The sequence below is a fragment of the Dermacentor variabilis genome, chromosome 9, assembly GCF_050947875.1.
Source record: "Dermacentor variabilis isolate Ectoservices chromosome 9, ASM5094787v1, whole genome shotgun sequence".
Taxonomy (NCBI): Eukaryota; Metazoa; Arthropoda; class Arachnida; order Ixodida; family Ixodidae; genus Dermacentor; species Dermacentor variabilis.
The window spans coordinates 90,931,160-90,952,181 of NC_134576.1; the positions used below are offsets into that span (position 1 = coordinate 90,931,160).

At 43.2% G+C, this 21,022-nt stretch overlaps 1 protein-coding gene across 3 annotated transcripts; it reads right to left on the reverse strand.

Annotated features, from left to right (window-relative positions):
- Nucleotides 1-8,904: 8,904 nt before the first annotated feature.
- LOC142557114 (uncharacterized) lies at nt 8,905-17,256 on the reverse strand. Of its 3 annotated transcripts, none has more exons than XM_075668727.1 (4): nt 16,832-17,256; nt 13,870-13,953; nt 12,004-12,306; nt 8,905-9,546 (listed from the first exon to the last, which is right to left on the reverse strand). In XM_075668727.1, exons 1-4 carry the CDS (start codon nt 16,842-16,844, stop codon nt 9,395-9,397), a joined length of 552 nt encoding a protein of 183 aa, XP_075524842.1. In that variant the 5' UTR covers nt 16,845-17,256; the 3' UTR covers nt 8,905-9,394. The 3 variants fall into 3 exon arrangements, with proteins under 3 accessions (XP_075524842.1, XP_075524844.1, XP_075524843.1); XM_075668728.1 differs by having other exon boundaries at nt 9,410-9,546; nt 11,904-12,306; nt 16,832-17,255; XM_075668729.1 differs by lacking the exon at nt 13,870-13,953 and having other exon boundaries at nt 16,832-17,255.
- Between the last annotated feature and the right edge of the window lie 3,766 nt (nt 17,257-21,022).

Consider the following 21,022-nt stretch of genomic DNA (forward strand, 5'->3'; position numbering starts at 1 on the left):
TTTCTGACTATACTACTGCGGTTTCCTAGAAAATCGGCCATGCTGGTAACTCAAGATGTTAGGACAACACCACTGTAACAGAGTTTCAAATTGTTATGCTGTCTTTCACTTACGCTGTTATACATCAACTATTCAGGTCCTCTGACAGCGAAAATTTGCCGCAGGACATGACAGCAACTACGGTAAATGATGAGGTGTTTAAATAGACTAAAGAAAGTGGGAAAAAGCTGGAGGCGGAAGCAGTTCTACTGATTAATTATTTCCCTTAGCTTTCAACTTTGCATGGCTCGCACATGCGGCGATGGACTCGTCACATCTAAATTTGTACTGGGTGAACACTGTACGGTCACTGCACGGAGAAGTCAGATCAAATTGTACAGCCTCGTGATGAAGAGAGTGGATCTAGCACGATAGGTTGAAAGCATTATACTTCACGCTGAGTACTAAGTCGTAAGTTTGGTATTGCCAAAAAGCAGCTAGGTCAACGAGATCAGCAATGAACACAACCTGTACGTGAATTAAGTGGCAAAAAGTATGAGCCAGGACCTGTGAAGTTCCTTGGGCATGTGTGCACTTCGGGTAGGGCAACTCGTTGTATTCGATCATGGTGCTCGGGAACTTGCTCGAGTGGAGACACAACGTTCCGGGTGGCGCTGTCTCCGGGCCGTTGCAGCAGAATTCAAAAGGAAGCGGACCCGGCTCATGGTGTTGCGGATCTTGTCGTGGTACTGCGGTGCTACGGTGGCTTCCGTCTCATGGTCGTCACCGTCGTTCGTGAGGGGGGCACACTTCTCGTTGAGCACTGCGGGCGCCGGACGTCCTTGTCCTTCGGGCCATCCAAAATCACTTGCAGGTCGGAGAGTGAATCGAGAGATGCTCGACTTGTAGAGTTTCGGTGGCGGACGGGATCAGTCTTTGTAGCAGCGGCTGAATTACGCCTCTGCTGCGTAGCAGATGACCCATCGTCAGTGTGGGACGACACTCTTTTCCCGGCAACAAAAATTTTGCTGAAAACACAGACTGGCTCCCGTCATATGCGGTTTACTAATCTAACTGAGAAGAGAGAAAGAGAGAGAAGGGCAGCCAAGTCCAGCGGCCTTGGCTGCCCTTCTCGCTCGGTTGACCAGGTTGAGCTGGCCCGTCGAGTCTGAGCTGGGCAGCGCTGCCTCCCGTTGCCGTGTGGTTGGGTGCGTTATGGGTGTGAGCTGTGGTGTGCTTGCGCAAGCCCCTACCATGTGGTAAAGCGTTGTGCATTAATCGCAGTGCGGGCATTTATAGGAATACAGCGCAGGGTGAACGGGGTGGTAGAAACTCAAGTGAGGCTATTTGTTTGTTTGGAGTTTTTGTCATATTACGGCTTCCTCTAGCGTCAGAGCATTATGAGCCGGTGCTCTTTGTGAAAGGCGATAGTGTTGTAGGAAGTGCGTGTAGGTTAATAGCATGGGCTCGGGGTGGAACTGCTCGGCGTGACCCTCTCGCGGCTCCCCGTGTGCATGCACTCGGACGTAGGCGTGTGCCCGCTGAGTTCCGCGTAAGGACTCATGCCCCGGAGTCCACATGACTTGTATCTATGACGGGAGCTGGTGCGCCCCGATCAGAATGCGATGTGCGGCCCTGGAAGCATTGGCCCTGAAAAAATTTCTGCATGCCGTCTGAGAGTCCGTCAGAACCATGACGCCCTCCCAGTGCGGTCTCGTCGTGATGGCTAACGCTATAGCTAGTCCCTCTGCCTCCGCAGAGGAACTGGTAAGATGGCGCTGGCACGAACCCTCGTCTCACGCGTTCTTAGCCACTTCACCTTCTTCAGTTTCCGTCATGCTAGCTGCTGGCAGAATCACCAAAAAATATCGCCAGCAATTCATACTTGTAGGCTAGCTGGGGGCACATAATTTCACCAGAGTTGCCGAAAGGCAACTTTGCCGGTACTTTGTAGATCTCCCTTACTCGTGTGTTCTGTGGTTCGCAGTGTCTATCTCTTGTATTGGCCTTCAGTTATAAGCTAACAAAATTCGCGACTATAGTACCAGCATAATCAGCCTGCGAAGTGCTATAGGTATACTCTTCCTGTTCATTTTACCGGTAGTCGGAGCCCGAACGCGCGACCAAACGAAGCACGGGATGCGCGTCTCGCCAAAGCGTACACGTAATCATACGCGTCTCCGAGTCCGTACGTGTGACCACGTGTAGGGCGAGCAGCCGCACGATACGCGCACGAGAGCGTATCGCTTCATTGAGCCAGAACGTATACACTGCTGCTAGAATCACCTTCGCTGGAAACCTTCGTTGTTTGGTTTGAGGAAAGTTTACTCTTCACTTGCGCAGAATGGGCAATCACGATCGAGAAATCCCATACCGATCGAGCTCAATCGCGATTGAAAGTGCTCCGCGCGTATGACACCCGTGTAAGAATTGAGCGCTTCGCCTGTTACGGCAGCGTCGGGCATCACATTTCTCAGGATCTCGGCCAACAAAAACACCTCGTCACGTGCTTACTTTTACGGTGCTCGTGCTTCGCCGGTCAAAATGCAGGCCGAGCCTCAACGCAGCCCGTGGTTCGCTATTGTCCATGCCGTCTTTACAGAAAAGGTGACGCGGAAAGCAAGAAAAGGCGACAGCGGTTGCGGGCAAACTGAAAGTACGGTACGGTACGTTTCTGCTGTGTCTGAAAAATAAACATCACGCAAATTTGACCATTGATGCAGGGCTTGCAGGTACAAAAAGCACCGTATGGTCTAGACGCGTCACTGTACGGAAGCGGTCGTACGTCAAATGAATACTTTTGTGCCCGCCGCGGTAGCTTTGTGGCTGTGGCATTGCTCGAGGTCGCAGATTCGATCCCGACCGAGACAGCCGCATTTCGACTGGTGCGAAATACAAAAACGCGCTCGTGCACTTACATTCAGGTACACGTTAACAAACGCTAGAGTGTCAAAATTAATCCGGAGTCCACCACTACGGCGTGCCTCATTCCGATTATGGTTTTGACATGTGCAGCTCCATCGTTCAATTAAAGTTTAACGGTATTGCTAGTGGTTGCGATGTGCCTAGCAAGGTTGATGATCTGCTATAATATGGCCCAAAATTTTGTAACGAACCAAATGAAACGCCTGTCGCTTTTCTAGGTCTCGTTAGAAAAATAGCCAGTCGTTCTAACCCTGAGGAGCAAAGTAGGTGTATTTAGGAAGGTGTTGATTGCGTTCCCCCCGGGGGTCGTACTAACAATTAAACCGTCCGTTAAATTTAAAGGATAATAACCTGTCCTTGTTGGACCCTGATAAAAAGGGGGGTTTCGTTGTCTTGTCGCAGAATTGTTTTCTTGAAAAGGCACGCGCTGCTTTCAGTAAGAACTTTGTTCACTCGGTTAAGGTCGCGCCGAGGGTCATGAAGAGGGCCCTGACACTATGCCACGATTTGCATCTTGAGGGCCTCAGGAAGCGTACGCCAGCCACGAAGAGAGACACTCTGACAATGTTCTTTTCCGCTAAGACGCAAAAGTAGACGTCCATCTCAGAGCAATTGTAACTGAAAGAGAGTCTTGGCAAGGGGAAATGTCCAAATTTCTTCAGAAACACCTTGAAAGGTTGCATGTCAATGGCCCGTTCGTGCTGCGCAACTCTAATGAACTGGTTAACTACTTTTCGGCACATGAAAACACCAGAGAATCGTTGTTCGCGTTCTCCATTGACTCCCTCCCCATTTTACATTTTACATTTTACTCCCTCCCCCAGGCTGAGCTTTTAATTTTTGTCAGGGAGCATATCGAAGAGACTGGTCCAGTTGACTTTCAAAATGCCACTGGGATTTATGTTGACAATTTCGTTGAGATGCTAAGATTTTAGGTCTCTTATACATTTGTTGTTTTTGAGCAGGACACTTTTGTCCATAAATATGGTGTCTGCATCGGATCGCACACAGCGTCTCTAAGTTATTTGCTTTTATCTGTTGTTGACAATTATATATTATCATTACTTGACAATACTTTTGTAGCTAAGAGTTTTAGGGATGTCGACTTTCTTGTGCTGAAAGGTGTGAAGCCTGAGGGGGGTGGTCATGCTGTTAAAAATGTTCTGGGTGTTTTTGAAACGTGCGGAGTAGGTCTTAAGTTCGCACAATGTTACCAGTAGATGATCGCCTACAATTCCTAGATATCTATATCACTATAAATGATAGTCGCATTTGTTGGATCTACTCCCGTAGGAGCAAGAAGCCCTCGCTTGACAACCGTTCGGCCAACTCTAAATTAGTTAGAAGAGGTATAGCTACTAACTGCCTGAAAGCTGCTCTGGTTAAATACTGTGTGCGCCAGGTTTCCCGCGGCGTTCAGCAACAAGTTAGCCATTTACGTAGGGCCGGGTATGCCGATGACACTTCGGTGTCAGTCACTGAGAGCCTCATTAAAGATGCAAAAGCTCACCCGGTAGCCGCTCGCTGCAATAACGCACGTCCCAAGGGGCGGCCTGTGGCCGTGCCATACATACACGAGGTGTCCCACCGCCTAAAAAAGGTGGCGAACAAGTGCGGTGTGGGTGTTGTTTTTTCAGAGCCACTCAAGCTCGCAAGAATGTACAGGCTGCAGGTAAACAACGCGGGGAGTCAAGGTACATGCACTAAAGACCATGTCATCCGCTTTGTTGACTGCAGCGTGGGAGTGGTGTACAAGATTCCACTTCCCTGTGGAAAGTGCTGTATTGGACAAACAGGCAGAGCCTAAATGGCCGGCTTAGGGAGCACCGGAATGCTGTAAACGCTCGGGCAGGCGCTGGCCACTTGGCTGACCACTGCCGTAGATGCACACGCAAATACTCCCCGTGTCTTCATAACACGCCAGTGCTCAGACGGTTCGCCAGGCAGTTAGGGAAATATTTGAGGCATATTGCATTTCAAAAGATGCTGATAAATGTGTAAGCGCTCTATCCCTGGTACTCACTGATTAAGAGTTGTATCTTGAGAAGAACCTGATCAATACTTTGTAATGGCATGCTGTCGGCGCCTATAGGCTTCGTTGCGCATGTGGTTTTCTCCTCCGTGGCACATTCGTTGACGCGTCCATCTGCGCATTTATTTGAGCATACGGTCGTTTCGTGTATGTTTTTTTTTTCTGAACAAAGCCTGTCAGTTGAAGCCTAGTGCTCTGTCCTGTCCAAACTTTTTTTTACCGTTAAGTCTTGTTAGCACTAGTGACTACGTCTCAGCATTTGGAAAGCTCATCTGCAACCAGTCTCTAATGTTGTTGATAGACTATTCATGTAGTTCTTTTTTACAATTAGTAGTGTTTCATTCAAAACTTATCCTTTCTCCCCGATAGTTAGCTCTCTTTTTGCAATGGTGAGTTAAACTGTGGTGCCTAATTAAAAGGAAATAAATATTGCTACTGGAAGTACGCACGTCATCATATGACAAATTGATACATACTATTTTTATTCAATTCGCATTGAAAAAAATTTTATCTGCCCGCCTCTACTTCTTATACAATGCACAAAGATGCACCCAAGCCATATGTGTGCTTTCTGATGCCTCTCTTTGCTGCATATAATAGTGGTAGAAAGCAGCTATTCAGAAGAAACTTCACTGTGTTGCCTTTTGTTTTCTGTTCTTCTGCCATATGTGTTGTCAACTGATCATTATATCGCAGATAGATATACAGCCTCTCAGTGGAAGAGATTTATTTCATATGCATGAACTTGCACCCTGTTCAGCTGACTTTCAAATATATGCCGTGTGTGGCCAGCCTATAATACCTAGAGAGACATGTCTGCGATGCAGTATGAGGGTATGTTATCTGGTTTATTTGTTATGTTACAGCACAAGCTGTGGAGTTAACTTCAACATGTATAAATATTTACAAAATGGGGAAGGCGGCAAGGAGACTCCTCAGCGAAGCAACAACTCATTCATACTAATAGTATGGCTTGACCGTATAATACTATCATTCCCTGATTAAAAATATAATGGTGGGTACAACCTATGAAATGCCGGTATCCTTACCAGCAAAGCTGAACATCCACCCTCACTTTTCAGACGCTTAAATAATGATAAACAGTTATGCTTTCAAGCACCTTTTGGTAACAAATATACAACACCTTCATTTCAGAAGAATGGAAAGAGGTGATTGTGCACAGCCATGCTATTGTAACATGCATGCAAGAGTACAGGAGACCCTGGGGGCTTATACATGTTAACAGAGTAAATAAATTAGCTGCAATTTGTAAGATTATTTCACTCCACAGAAAATGCTGCAATAATGTTTGTAGAACTGTAAGCAATACAAGAACGACTGAAAGATAATTTGTGATCTCTGGATTTGTACGGTAAATGTGAATGTGTACCTGAATCGCCACTAAACATCTTTTTTTCTCGGGACAATTTTATGTTCAGCACAGAGGCTGAGTGCCTGTGGCTTCTTAACTGCAATTTTTGTGTTCAGTTTCCCAGTGCTCATAGGGCTATCTGAATTCATTTGGCTACTTATGCAGTGACTGGACGATAACAGAACCCGTCCACATCGCAGATTTACACAGAACATATCGTGAGATCGTCACAAAGCTCCACCCAAGAAACCATCCGTTGGTCATGAAAATAAAAAACGGCAACAAACATTCCCTTTTCTTGTGCTGGTCGGCACTTGGTGCTAATGAACCAATGTCTATTATGCAAACATTCTGTTCCTTTATTTGAAGGTATTGAAGTTTGTCAGTGCAATTTGTACAGACACAATGGACGTTCATTCCCTGGCTACAAGCTACTGCATGCTTGAATTGATATGTGACAGATTGTATGACACAATATCCTTACCTACTTAAGTCCTGCTATATGAGCCTGCCCTTCATTTTATTGTCGCGTCCTTTTTCAGCAGTTAATAATTAAGAAAGGCAAATACAAAACCACAAAGTAAACCCTTTTGGATGCGAGATCCCTGTACTTATTGCAAAGCTTAGTCACATGATAATCTTGGTTTGGGTAAATAAAAAACGCAGCGACTAGGTACCTCTTCATGTTACCCTATCAACTTTTCATTTTTTTTATGTAACTGGGCATTGGCTAGCTAAGTTGCCAGTAAATTAACATTCAGTCCATGTCCAACTCAATCAAATAACTAGAGTTTGCTATCGCTCATGCATGCATCCTATGCAGACGGTTTTTTTTTACCTAGGAAAAGAATAAAAAGAAAACAGACGCATGGATGATGCTGACAGCATCAAAAAGTGTCAAGGCGATCATCCTTTATAGTCTCTATTGCTCAGAGAGGGGGCACGCCTGCATGCACTTTGACCATATGCTGTATATCGTTTAAATGCTGAATGAGATCATGACTAAGTAGTGAAGGGGCAGGAGATTGGCTATCCAGGCCGTCTTGAATGGGCATTCCGGCCTTGTGTGCCCCCGTAAACCTCTGTCATCTCTTAAGAGCATGAATAAGGTTAAAACACTGCTATTTGTGGTAAACGAGAAGAAAGGGGGTTAACCGAGGGTCCCGATTTTTATCAGTCATATCATAACAAGCCAACAAACACTGACACCAAGGACAATATAGCGGAAATTACTTGTGCTTAATAAATGAAATAAAGAAACGATAAATTATAGGAAATTAAAGTGGATGAAAAAATAACTTGCCGCAGGAGGGAACCGAACCCAGAACCTTCGCATTTCGCATGCGATGCTCTACCAATTGAGCTACAGCGGCGCCGTTTCCCCATCCACTTTCTTGGTTATATATGTGCCTAGTAGAACCTTGGGAGTGTTAGCCAGCGCCACCACTCACAGACCTTGGCGGTGGACGTGGAACGTCCTTTTTGCCGCAGGCGTCACGAGAACGTGATGTTTTTGGGTGAAGGCAACTGGTCAATAAACCCACACATGCTATCTGAAGGCATCAATGTTCCCGGATTCGAGACCTTCGTTATGTAATAAACGAGAAGAAAAAGCGTTAACCGAGGGGCCCGATTTTTATTAGTCATATCATAACAAGCCAACAAGCACTGACACCAAGGAGAACATAGGGGAAATTACTTGTGCTTAATAAATGAAATAAATAAACGATAAACTAATGGAAATTAAAGTGGATGAAAAAACAACTTGCCGCAAGGTGGGAACCGAACCCACAAACTTCGCATTTCGCGGGAGAGCATCGCGGTCGTGGTAGAGCATCGCACGCAATGTGCGAAGGTTGTGAGTTCGGTTCCCACTTGCGGCAAGTTGTTTTTTCATCCACTTTAATTTCCATTAATTTATCGTTTCTTTATTTCATTTATTAAGCACAAGTAATTTCCCCTATGTTGTCCTTGGTGTCAGTGTTTGTTGGCTTCTTACGCTATTTGTGATGGCACTTGTGGTGACTGAGCCACATACGTTCAAACACTGCTCTGGGAAAAACTGAAAAAGGTGGGAGGCGCTGGGCTGTGAGAATGCCAATTCTGCATATTATATAGAAAGGTATACTGCTCTCATAAAATTCTGTGAAATTGCGAAATAGCTAGCAATTGAACCCACTTGGTGCTGCGGGGATTTGATTTGCTGTCAAATGTGTAAAAGGGGGCAGCCTTTTTTAACCTGTGCTGTGGTTCTCTACACGGTGACTTATATAGAGTGCTAACACTTAAGCTTTAATACCGACTTTACGTGCATTTTCTTGCTGCAGAGAGTATGCTTCTTTGAAAAGGCTCTCATACACAGGCGTCAGCTATGCACTGCCTCGCGAGGAGTGGGGACTGACATGGAGGACGTCGTAGCAGACAACGCAGTTGTCGCCACCTTGGACGAAGCTGCAGGCGAGTGATGCATCGAGAGCCATAAGGGGCCTTCTAAAGCTATAGCCTGTAGAACCCGTGTGTGGAATGGCAAGAAAAATGGACATTTGCATTGGCAAACGTGCGTTTGTCATCCAACCATCATGTCAAATTCTGTCACCCAGCCATGCAACATCATTTTATTCATGCATAACTACAAAGCAAGAAAATTGGGTTATTCTTAGGACATGTACGGCAAAAATGGACCTTGATTCAAAGATCTTTGGTTTCGACAAGTATAGGACCAACACCGGTGCTTCACTAAAATACACAACACATTTGAACAACTTTCTTGGCTTTATTTCACAGCAGAAAGCTAGTAGAGAATAATGTGTTTTTAACAGTACTTCTTAGCAGATTAGATAAATAGAGCGCCTGGTCATCAACTGTTTCAATAACAACTTTCAGTGATCTAACTCTGCCATTATTATTATAAAATTAAAATAGCTATAAACACACACAGAGGCAAACAGAAATAAAATGTAGGGTGGCAACAGTATCCTGAAAGGTGCAGCAGACACGCTCGCTTGATTGAAGAGGAGGAAAAAAAAGGAAAACAAGAGGACAGCTCACTGCCCAATGTCTCATCATGCACAGGTTCAATACAGTAGCTAATGATGATGCAGACAAGTCACAGGACAAATGGCCCATAACAGACTGCACTTGCACACACATGTGCATTCTAGAATTTCCATGATTGTCCATGTGTAGGCTACCTGCGCTATGCAAGTGGCTATTTCGAAGATCACAAGTACATCATGGCCTGTAAGAAAGAAAATAAGAGTTAGTATTTTTGCAATAGCAGCATCTCCACTCTACGCTTCTTAAGTGATTGACTATGATCCTGCAAACAGGCACTCGGGTTAACCATAATTTTCCATACATTTTCTGTTTCATTGCAAGTTCCTGTAAGTCAAAATGAAACAATAAATGAAGCTTGAAGATTAATTGAGCAAGAATTAGTGAAGAAATTAAGATATCGCCGGCACTGTGTGACATCTCAAAAAAAGTGTACTGACATTATATATTTGCGTTATTTATACCGACCTGCATAAGTACAACCTGTGATTAATAACAACGGGGAATGAATTGCTGGCGTGCGGTGTAAATAATACTACTGGTTGACGGTTCTGTCAGTGAAACCCAAGGTTTGTCAGTCGCTATGCGACAGGCCATGTGGCTCTCCAGGAGTGCATACCCATATATTACCCGCATGATCATTTTCCTTTCTTCACCACCACATGGTGTACAACCTTAAAGAATTCGAAATTCCTACACTGACGTATGCCATGACTCAGGACTAAATAAAATCCAATAAAAAAGCACACCCTGAGACTTTCGATTCACCTCGGTACTTAGAAACACCAGTGCACTTATGTATCAGCCTTAGCTACTCAAACGATGTAAAATGTGTGGATGCTTTTATGAGAAAACTACTGAACCAATTTGAATGAAATCTGTCGCATTTAAAAGGCAAATTTCAATCACAGTGACTGCAGCAAGAACAATTATCATGTATGGCATAGAATTTTCTTACAAAAATTGCCGGTAATTGTTAAATATAAAAAATTAATTACGAAGTTTAAAAATCCATATGTAAGCATAAAAAACAAATATCGAATTATCAACCTTTTCATGTAAGCTGTACACTTGCTCTGTCAGAAAATGTGTTTTGCTATGTTTTATTGTCATTGCAGTTTTATTTTAATGTATTTGAATACATAACCTAAGCAATCCAATTTTTAAAGAGTACACCAAGTTCCCACTGGGAGCCCAGGCTAAGGCCAGTCTCTGGCTTGTAATGGTATGCTGGGGCCAAAAAATTAGGCCTGTGCAGTGCTCTAGCGTGGATTGCACAGGAGTGTTGGGTCCTGAGGTCTCAATTTTCTTTCTTTCTTTTTTTTCTCAGCAATGACAGGTCGGAATCACAATCCAGTAGGAGTGTTTTCTTGCAAAGCCGCCTGAGAAATAGTCAGCACCTAATATCAGCTAAGTACCACGGAATGTGCACAAAAAAAAGCTGAATGTTTTATGAAACTTCTTTCCTTGGTGCGGTAATGTCGTAATTGATGTGAAGAAAATGGGAAAACAGACAACATTTCGAATGATGTTAGTGGCTGCCCAGTGCTGTGTGCATCTCCCAATACTGTGGAATGCCCACAGTAACCCCGCTAGCTATGACATGTTACTTTTACATAACCTTTGTGTATATTTCAGTAAACCTGCGAGAAACATGATACTATTATCCGTTCATGCAAACAACCTAACACTAGTAACCTGCACAACACTTGTTCGGCAGTCCGCATATCAGGATATCTCAGCAGGTGATTCCGGCCGGAGGCAAGGCCTACTGCTCCTTCTCAAACCCACGTACCAGCAGTTATCTCTACCTGGTCTCCACACATGACATCACTCAACATCACCTATGACTTTTGAAGAGTTCTGGTGCCCACTTGCTCATGTCTTTACCATGGTGTACAAATGTCAACTAGTCCTTTCAGGTCTTACTTATCCTAAACTGCAACTCTGACACTGGGTGTATTATGCTTTAGAACAAGCTCTGCTTAAGCTATGCATTTCAGCTTGTGAACAGGTTGAGAAGATTACAGCAGCCACAATGGTTTAGTTGTACTAGGCCATTGTGTAACATGATAGTTTTACTGTGTTAATAAGAAAAATCGCATAAGCACTTCAACCTAGGTTGCACAATCAGGTCAAATATGAACTGTACCACCCATGTATGGATAAACTTGTAGTAAAGACAAGAAATTTCATACCTACTACTGTGCTCTGGTCTCAACTGTATGTTTATGTTTTCTTTCCTAACTTCTCACACTGTGTAATTTCAAGAAACCTATTTCAACAATCACGAACACGTTAAGGCCAATCCACGTGCAAGGTAAGCCAAGCCTTCGAAATTAGTGACATAGCTGTGAAGTCATCACGGCAGTTTTTAAGAAATTCTCATAAACAATAGTGGCAACTTCTCTCAGGGTAATCTTACAAAAATCTCTGAGGTTGAAGGAGCCAGAAACTACTCAATGCCGTTTAAAAATGACATAATGCTATAAGAAAATTAATCAATCACTTAATTTACAAAAGCAACTGCAAGCCCCTGACCTTTATGACTTCGTCCCTCTGTGACAGGACATGTGGCTGGAGAGCCTGTACTTCCGCGAAAAGGATGCACCACAGTGCATGCATGAAAAGGGACGCTCACTTGTGTGACTTCGCACATGTCGTGTCATGGCACCCCTTTGAATGAATCTGCACGGGCAAAGGTGACACTTGAAGGGGCGCTCGCCTATGTGGCTGCGTACATGCTCATTCAGATGGCCACTCTGAGTGAATGTGCTCGGGCAAATATGGCACTTGTAGGGGCGCTCTCCCGTGTGTGTGCGCAGGTGTTTCCCCATGTGCGACTTGTACTCAGTCACATAGTGACACAGCCGGCAGGAATGCAGCCTGCCACGCATTGACACGAGCAACTTGTACTGCTCCTGGGCTCCCACAGGCGACAAACCTGCAAATTCACAGCGAGCAGATGAAGGTGATGCAGAAAGTATGCACCACACCTGACAAATGAAAATAATTAACACTAGTAGGCAAAATATGTCATAGCCTTCAACTAGCCCACCAACACTTTACTGCGATGGCAACACCACACGGACGCAGTACATGTCCCACACAAGTTTCTGTCTCTCTATACAAAAACACTATCCTGAATGCTACATACAAACCCCTGCTGACAATACACAAAGGGTAAATTTCGCATGCAATTATGGTATTATGCCCTAATAGTCAAATTACCTTGTTTATGTAACACTGCATTACAAACTCACCCATTGAGATAAGCTTACTTATCTATTAAACTTATTACATGTTTCTCTGGCAAAGAATTTATACAATGCTGCACAATAAAAGCATCAACTGATATTCGACATGAAGCATATGAAATGAATTATGAATAAAATGTGAATGAAATAAATTCATATGAAAGGAAATGAAGCACATATGAAAGGAAAGGAAAGAGAGTAAACACAGCAGTTACAGAGGTTAGAATGGCACCAAATTTGCTGATGAAGGAGAATGCAAGCACATTTCCAAGAATTAAGAAAAGGATTGTTTGTTTCTGTTAGAGTGCTGTAAACATTTTCCATTATTGTTTTTCCTGCGTTTCAATGAAAGTAAGGTGCAACTACAGAGTGCTGAAGATTACTTGTTCACCAATCAGTCTTTCTGACACACATATCCACATGAATAACTAACTACCTTACCATACATAACCCACTATCCTGAATGCATACAACCTCCAAACTGGCTATACATAGGAGCCAGATTTGGCAAGCCATTTGATTTGTCTAAACCATCAAAGTACTTTGCTTATTTAATACTGCCCACTGCACTCATCTATTTAACTAAGCACTGCATGCTTTCTGGGATCAGAGTATTTATACTATGCGGCATAACATAATCCCTAACTCATGTAATAGACATATGAAGGAATGTAAAAGAAGTGACCATGAATGAACATAGAAAGACATAGGAAAAATAATATTAATAGAAATAGGAGTGGAACCACGTTTCATGATGGAGAATAATACAATCACATTTCTGTGCATTAAGGAAAGGAGTGCTTCTTTGTTAGTGGCATTGTAATCTTACTGCATAAGAACTTTTTTCCTTAGTGCAGTGAAAGCAAAATGGTGCTGTCGAGTGTTCAAGGTAAACTATCTACAAATTAGTTCCTCTCGGCGGCCCTGCCACAATCACATGCATTCTGTTGAACAGATCTTTTAAAAGGCACAATTATGTCCCATGTGTTGATTTGATGAAACTACATTCTCTACCAGTACATTGCAGTGCCTTTCTTCTTTATCTATTGATTACAACTTAGTCACTGCAATAAACCTGTTCTTTTTCCTACTACTCCAATACACAAAGCAACAAGCAGATTTGCAATTTCACTAGTTGCAAACTAATCAAGCAGAAGCAGAAGTGAGTAAACACAGTCACGTCACCATCACAGTATTAAAACAAATATAAGCAAACTGCAGTGCATTTAACAAGGCAAACAGAGGGATACTCTTTAAGAAGCTAGTGCGATAAATTTCTGGTAATGTCCAAAGCCCGCGTAATCTTGAACGCGCTGTAGGAGACATCGACGCATCTGTAACAACACAGAGATCGCTGTTAAAGCCAGCATGAATGCAAACAGCACCGCCACAAATATGTTTACCCTTTGTATCAATAAGTGTGTTCAAACTAGAGACACAGGGCTACACTTCCCAACACAACCTGATCTCATACATTTATTTATAACCAATTATTCACTCATGTCAAACCTATTTCATCAAACTGGCTTCCTCGACTTTATCATTTGTCAAAAATTGCAGAAGAGCAAAGTGAATTTGAGCTGTTGTAATGCAGGATTGACAGCACGTATGGCCTATACAGAGGCCTCATAAAACTTCTATAGAGTGCTCACTGAAAGATGCTCTGTAAACATTGCATCAGGTTGGCGTTATTCTTCATTTTGCTAACCACGGCACATCCAAAAATATATATTGTTGTTGCCACTAGGTTGGGAAAGAACATAGCCAATAGGACATATTTGTAGGCCTAACATGTTATGAAATGTACATGTTGAAATGCCGAATATGTTAGCACAGAGAGTATTAATGTTCAAACATAAGGGTAGACTAGCACTTTCACGTTTTGAATTAGAGATATTTAGGTAGGTCAATGAGGTCTACTGAACACAACCATAACAAAATTGCAAGCAGCAGGTAACAAACATGCGTAAGTGTTACAAGCTGCTTTTTTTTCTGACAACAGCATGGAAGGTATAAATATGCCTGATGGAATGACATGGGCAAGAGAAGCTGTCCTGATACTCCCCTTATGACTGCTCTGCCATTATGAAATCTTTGCTAGTTAACCAAGGCAAGTCATCAACTGTTACATCCTAGCTGTCTTAACAGCCCAAACATGCCAGTATGAAGTTGCCATTGCACATGCCCAAAATACTCAATGTCAGTTTAGATTGTGGTGGTTAAAGCGAATGTAAACAAGGCACTCAATGTAAACCATAGAAATCAGATAATCTCAACACCATTGTCATATTCAGGAACGCCACAGATATTGTATACGTACAGATCAGCAGATTTGGAAATATTGTGTATACGTAACATCATGTGGGGCACAATGAAAATATGTATGTGACCAGGCTAAACAATTCGATTTGATATAGCCTCATTCAGGTTTGTCACTTCCAATGAATAGGTTGCCAAGTTCTCCAGTCAATTAGCACAAATTTCTAGCTTGTTGGCTCTTGAGACATCTGAATGCATAAGCTGGACACTTAATCGTACATGTAAAACTCTTATCACATGGCAATATTTTGCGAGGCCCGGACTGGAACATTCATACGTGACCCTAATACTTTTTTTTAGAAATGAGAAGTGCAGCAGAAATGTTGCTGCCCAGATACATTACTGAACAGAAGCATTTTAGTCAATGCTAACAATCGGATTCTGGCTCTTTTCTTTTATTATTCTAACCAACTTTGGCTCACTGTAAAAGCATGTAAAGGTTAGTGTATATTGTACATTTCTTATTCAGTCAAGATCAGATTTTTAATACTTTCTTCAGAGAAAATATTCTGCATGTAATGTGATATTTTTGAAGAAGCCTTGCCACTTCTTTGCGATTGTTTTTTTTTTCTAATAAACCAATATCATCTGGTTACACTGCTTTAGCCAATCGTGCTCCTGCCCCCAAATAGCAGTTTAACTTTTTTTTTCTTAAAACAGCGACCACCATGACAAAAGCACAATAACAATTTGCTTGCCTTAAGGCCATTACAAGCAATGTAAATGCAAATATGAATCAAGAAATAAACGCACTTTGAATCAGTACTTATTTTTCTTTGTAGATTTAATGTTGGACTGATTTAAAACAATGTTCAAGAAATTGTTCATATGCGGTAAAATGTGCTCAAGAAATGATGCAGCTAATATCAAACAGCTTAATCAAACATCAACATGATGTTCTTCTAAATGACCTCAAATTATGGAGCACCATAACACACCCTTCGTTTAGAATGCACAGGCACTTGTCCTTTGGCAACCTGCTTAATGACATACATATCTCACACCAAGATTCTTCCCTGACTGCAACCTAGATGGTACTTAGTAAATGTGCACACAGAACCTTGTAGTTTCACTGCAAGAGTATGCCCACTCAAAACCTACAGCTACAAAATAGCTAATAAGCACTAAAAGACAGTACAGTCACTGTATGCGATAAAAAACTAGAAAGGACCCTTTCTGATGCCACTTCAAGGCTTCACAACAGAGCCTGGAAGGAAGCACATGATGTTTGTAACAAGCAGCACAGCATACAAGCCACACAGTTGTGGTACCTTAACACAACAACAGTACACTAAGCATGTTTGCTAAAATAATGTTAAAAATGCTAGCTTCTGAAGCAGTACAATCCTCGCTTTTACACTACAAACCTGGCGACACCCATTATGCATTGACAAATCACACAACATACACATGTATCTCGCATTCTTCTCCAATAAGGCTGCAAAACGACAAATCAAATCTGGAGGTCCGCATAGCAAAAACACCTGAACAGTACTAAAACTTATAAAAAACACATTCATTCTGCAGAGAAAAGAACTTCCAAGGTACATTAAGCAAATACCCGTTCAAGGAGGATTACACTACATGGCTTCATACTAAATTCAAGCTGCAATCCCTTGCACTGATATCTTGTGTCACCCATAACAATGACCGGCCCATACATATGGGTGAGGTAAAGGGCTTGTGGCAAAGCCAAACACATTCTACAAAATGCGCGTGTGCATGTGTACGTGCTTGCAGGCATGTATGTAAGCAAGTATTCTGTATGTACAGTAAAACCTCGATAACTAGAAGGCCGCGGCACCACGAAAATTCCTCGAATTAAGCGGATTTTCAAATTAACCGAAATGAAGCAAAATAAAGCAAGCAAGAACTTGGGCAAAAACAAATCACCTTTATTTTCCATGTCTGAGAAAGATTAATTGAAGTAACAATTGATGCGGGATTCCTTGGCACGGTAGTTGATCTCCATGAAGTGCCATGTTTTTTCCTCACAACACGTACCATAAAAAAAACATCACCGCTGCACTCAACAAAGCTGCGGACGATGTAAACGGAATCGGTAACTGCCTCTTGACACACGAACGTTTTCGGTGTCACACGCGAAGGCGCGCAGGTGCTGGACTCCAAAAATACGGGCTTGGTGGCTATTCGGGACTTCATAAACACACAGTAAGGGCTCCCATTAGGCTAATGCATTTCCGCGACCAATTTATCGGAGGAATTTAGGCCTTAAAGCTCCATTTACCGGACTAGATCGCTCGTACCGAGCAAGGCTATGCGTTCATGAGGACCGCCATGTTGGATTTTTCGTTCGCTTGGCTTTTAGTGGACTGGTTTGTAGCCTCCATGATTCGGACGCGCGCGCTATCAAAAATACGGAGCGAGCGTCATAAAATTTCTATGGCGAGCGCCATAGAGTTTCCCGCTATATTACACTCACTCACTATATTACGCCATTATTATTACACTATTCTTACTATATTACACGTTATAGTGAAAAACTCTATGGCGAGCGCCATTCTCCCGTCTCGGAGGCCATGCCCGCTCTTCCTTGGCCGACAAAACGCTCCTGCTGCCCTGCACAGGGGGAGGCACTGTTTATTTTTTTTTTCGGTCAGCAATTTTGGTTGCTATTTCGCACATGGTGTTCCACTAAGCAGGTGTGTCTCGGAGACGTTGTTGCACCTTTGTGGGTGTTTGTGCGGCTTTGCATTTGTGTGGTGTGTGCCACCTCCTGTGCGTTCGCGAGAGCCAAGTCGTGCGTAGCTCGTTCCTTCGATCTTCTTAAAGGGACACTAAAGTGAAAAATGATTTCTTCTGCATCAGTAAATTACCGTTATACAACACTAAAAACACCACTCTTACAACGATAAGACGTTTGGTAAGCCAGAAAAAGCGCAAAAGAGAAATACGGGTGGCGACGCCTACTTGAGTTCCCGCGCCTGGGGCTGTGACGTCTTGGATTTTGGTGGCATTTTCTAGGGCCTACTAATTATATATAGCGGTACAGATTGACTACATTGTGTTCTAAAAGAACCAAATATTAAACATGGCAAGTTTCGGGAACCTTTATTCAGCCAACGCAGCCCAAATGCGAAAACATACTTTGGAATCCCTGACGTAACGCTGACGTACCGGCGCTGCGGTTTCGGCGCGAAATTCAAATACTGATACTTGGACCTTCATTTTCTCATCTAATAATCAAACTATTTTTTTTAAATGACTGCCTGCAGGGTTCTCAAACAATGCTCCATTAGTCTAAACTGATTTATTGTTTCGCTTTAGTGTCCCTTTAACGAACTCCGTTGGCGGAGATCGCCAACGCGGTCACACTCTTGACTGCATACGGAGACGTCACTCTTGCACAAATCCATGCAAGTCTGATCGCCTCCAAGCATAGTATGAGGCAGGGCATTTATAGTTTTTTAAACCGCTCTAAGCTTAATATTTTTTTTTTGATGAACGAGTCTTTTGGACTAGGTTTCGGTCCCCACAAGGTCTGGAACATCGGTCGGCGACGTTGCTTCCGGACGGAAACTACGCATTATCCGGATACCGCCGCACGGGCTGTTCAAGCTATCCGGTTGAATTTGCAATGCAAATGACGGGACCGCTCAACATCTTCGAATTAGCTGATTGCGAATTGTCGAGGTTTTACTATGCAAGTGTATGAATACGACACAAAACAGTCGAGAAAATAGGATGCAGATATAATATTGCGCTCTAGACGTGTGAAATATGCTAAATGTTACTGAAGATGAAAAACTTGCCAAAGTTTTTGCACTTATTTACTCATTCACATGATGATGATGTTTGAGGTTTAATGGCGCAAGGGCCAGGTATGGCCAAAGAGCGCCATGTTAGTGGTAATGAATATGTCGTGGTCTGATGGGCTCTGTGAATTTAATGTGACGTGGCTGTAAAGGGGCCTAAAAGAGTTTGTGTAAATTGCATAAAAATTTCACGTAATAAAATTATGGCAATGATTAATGACATGCACTATGATCACTAAAATGCATTAAAAAAGAATGATGCATTATATAAAATATGCGAGATGCTAAAATTGTCTAAGAGCACTACTACCTCGCCAGAGTCCTTGAAACGCAAGGGCCGAGAGGCACGTGCTATACGAAATAGCTATCACAGCGGCATCCTCTGGAGAGAGGAGACGCTATGAACGTATAGGGCTAATTACACGTAACACCGCATCTTTCAGGAAGTCTAGGACTGCGTTAGTGTCAGAGTGGTTCTGGGCCGAGTAACATTACAGGATGAAGGGGAATATGCTGCCGGTATGCTAACGGAAAATGTTTCTTTCTGTCAGATTCGGCTTTCCGACACTCCAGGAGGACATGGAGGACGGTCAGCCTCTCCCCGCATCTCCCACAGGTTGCGGGCTCATTTCCAGTGAGTAAAAAATTGTGGGTGCCAAATGTGTGTCCTATTCTTAGACGGCAGAATAGGACATCTGTGCGGCGTGATTTTGTTGCAGAAGGCCAGAACCCTAATTGTGGCTTTATTACGTGCAGTTTATTATTTGTTTCCATGTCCCACGAGCGTTGCCAGTAGTTTCGCAGTTTTCTGCGCAAGAAGGGCCTCAGATCTGTGACAGGGACTGCAGCGGTAGGATTTATAGAATACGATGCGATTGATGTGGCCATCTGGTCCGCCAGAACATTGCCTTCGATGCCCCTATGACCCGGCACCCAGCATATGATGACATGTTGGTTACATATATACGTTTTACATAGGACGGAATATAGTTCATTGATTACTGGATTTTTGTGCTTAGAAAGTGACATTAAGGCCTTCACAGCACTTAGGGAGCCCGTATATATAACTGATTTCTGGAGTTTTGATTTCTTTATATACTTTACAGCCGACAACAGTGCGTAGGCCTCAGCCGTAAATATACTAGTTTCCGGATGCAGTAAGTCGGATTCCGAGAAGGATGGACCGACGGCTGCGTAGGACACCCCGTCGTGTGACTTCGATGCGTCTGTGTAGAACTCCGTGCAGGAGTACTTGTACTGGAGTTCCAGGAAATGCATTCGGATTTCGATATCTGGGGCTTCCTTTGTAACTTGTAGGAAAGATATATCACATTGTACCAGCTGCCACTCCCAAGGAGGTAGCAGCTTGGCTGGATGCATTAGGCGAAGCTCGAAGAGTGGGACATGCATTTCTTCACTAAGCTCCCTCACACGCAGCGAGAAAGGCTGACTGACGGAGGGACGATTGCGAAAGAGTGTAGAATATGTCATCTCGTTAACGGTATTAAAACACGGATGTTGAGGATTAGAGTGCACTTTCAGAAAATATGTTTGACTGATGTATGTTCTCTGCAGATGAAGTGACCACTCATTTGCTTCTACGTATAAACTTTCAATGGTACTTGTTCTGAAAGCACCCGTGGCTAAGCGGATTCCTAGATGGTGGACCGGATCTAGCATCTTTAGCGCGCTCGGGGCGGCTGAATGATAGATCACGGCACCATAATCTAATCGTGACCGAATCAGGCTTTTATAGAGATTCATTAGGCACGTCCTGTCACTACCCCACGTAGTCTGCGATAGAAGTTTCATTAGGTTCATTGTTTTCAGACATCTTTCTTTAAGATGTTTAATGTACGTGTGGGACGAAAGTGAGTCTATTGTCAAGTATAACACCTAGAAATTTGTGTTCTTTGTTTACAGGTATCTGTTGTCCACACAGTTCTAAGCAAGGATCCGGAACCAGGCCTCTCTTTCTTGTAAACAGAACTCAAGGACTCTTGTGAGGATTGACTTTAAGTCCATTTTTCTCTGCCCACTGTGACACCTTGTTCAAACCATGTTGTACCTGTCTCTCGCAGACTGCGAGGTTACAAGATTTGAAAGCTATTTGTATATCGTCTACGTAGACGGAATAGAAAATAGCTGGTGGTAAAGATGCACGAAGCGTGTTCCTCTTCACGATAAAGAGCGTGCAGCTGAGTACGCCACCCTGGGGTACACCCGTTTCTTGGGTAAAAGGACGTGAGAGTACATTGCCGACTTTTACCCGGAAGGCACGAGTGGACAGATAGCTTTGTATTAGGTT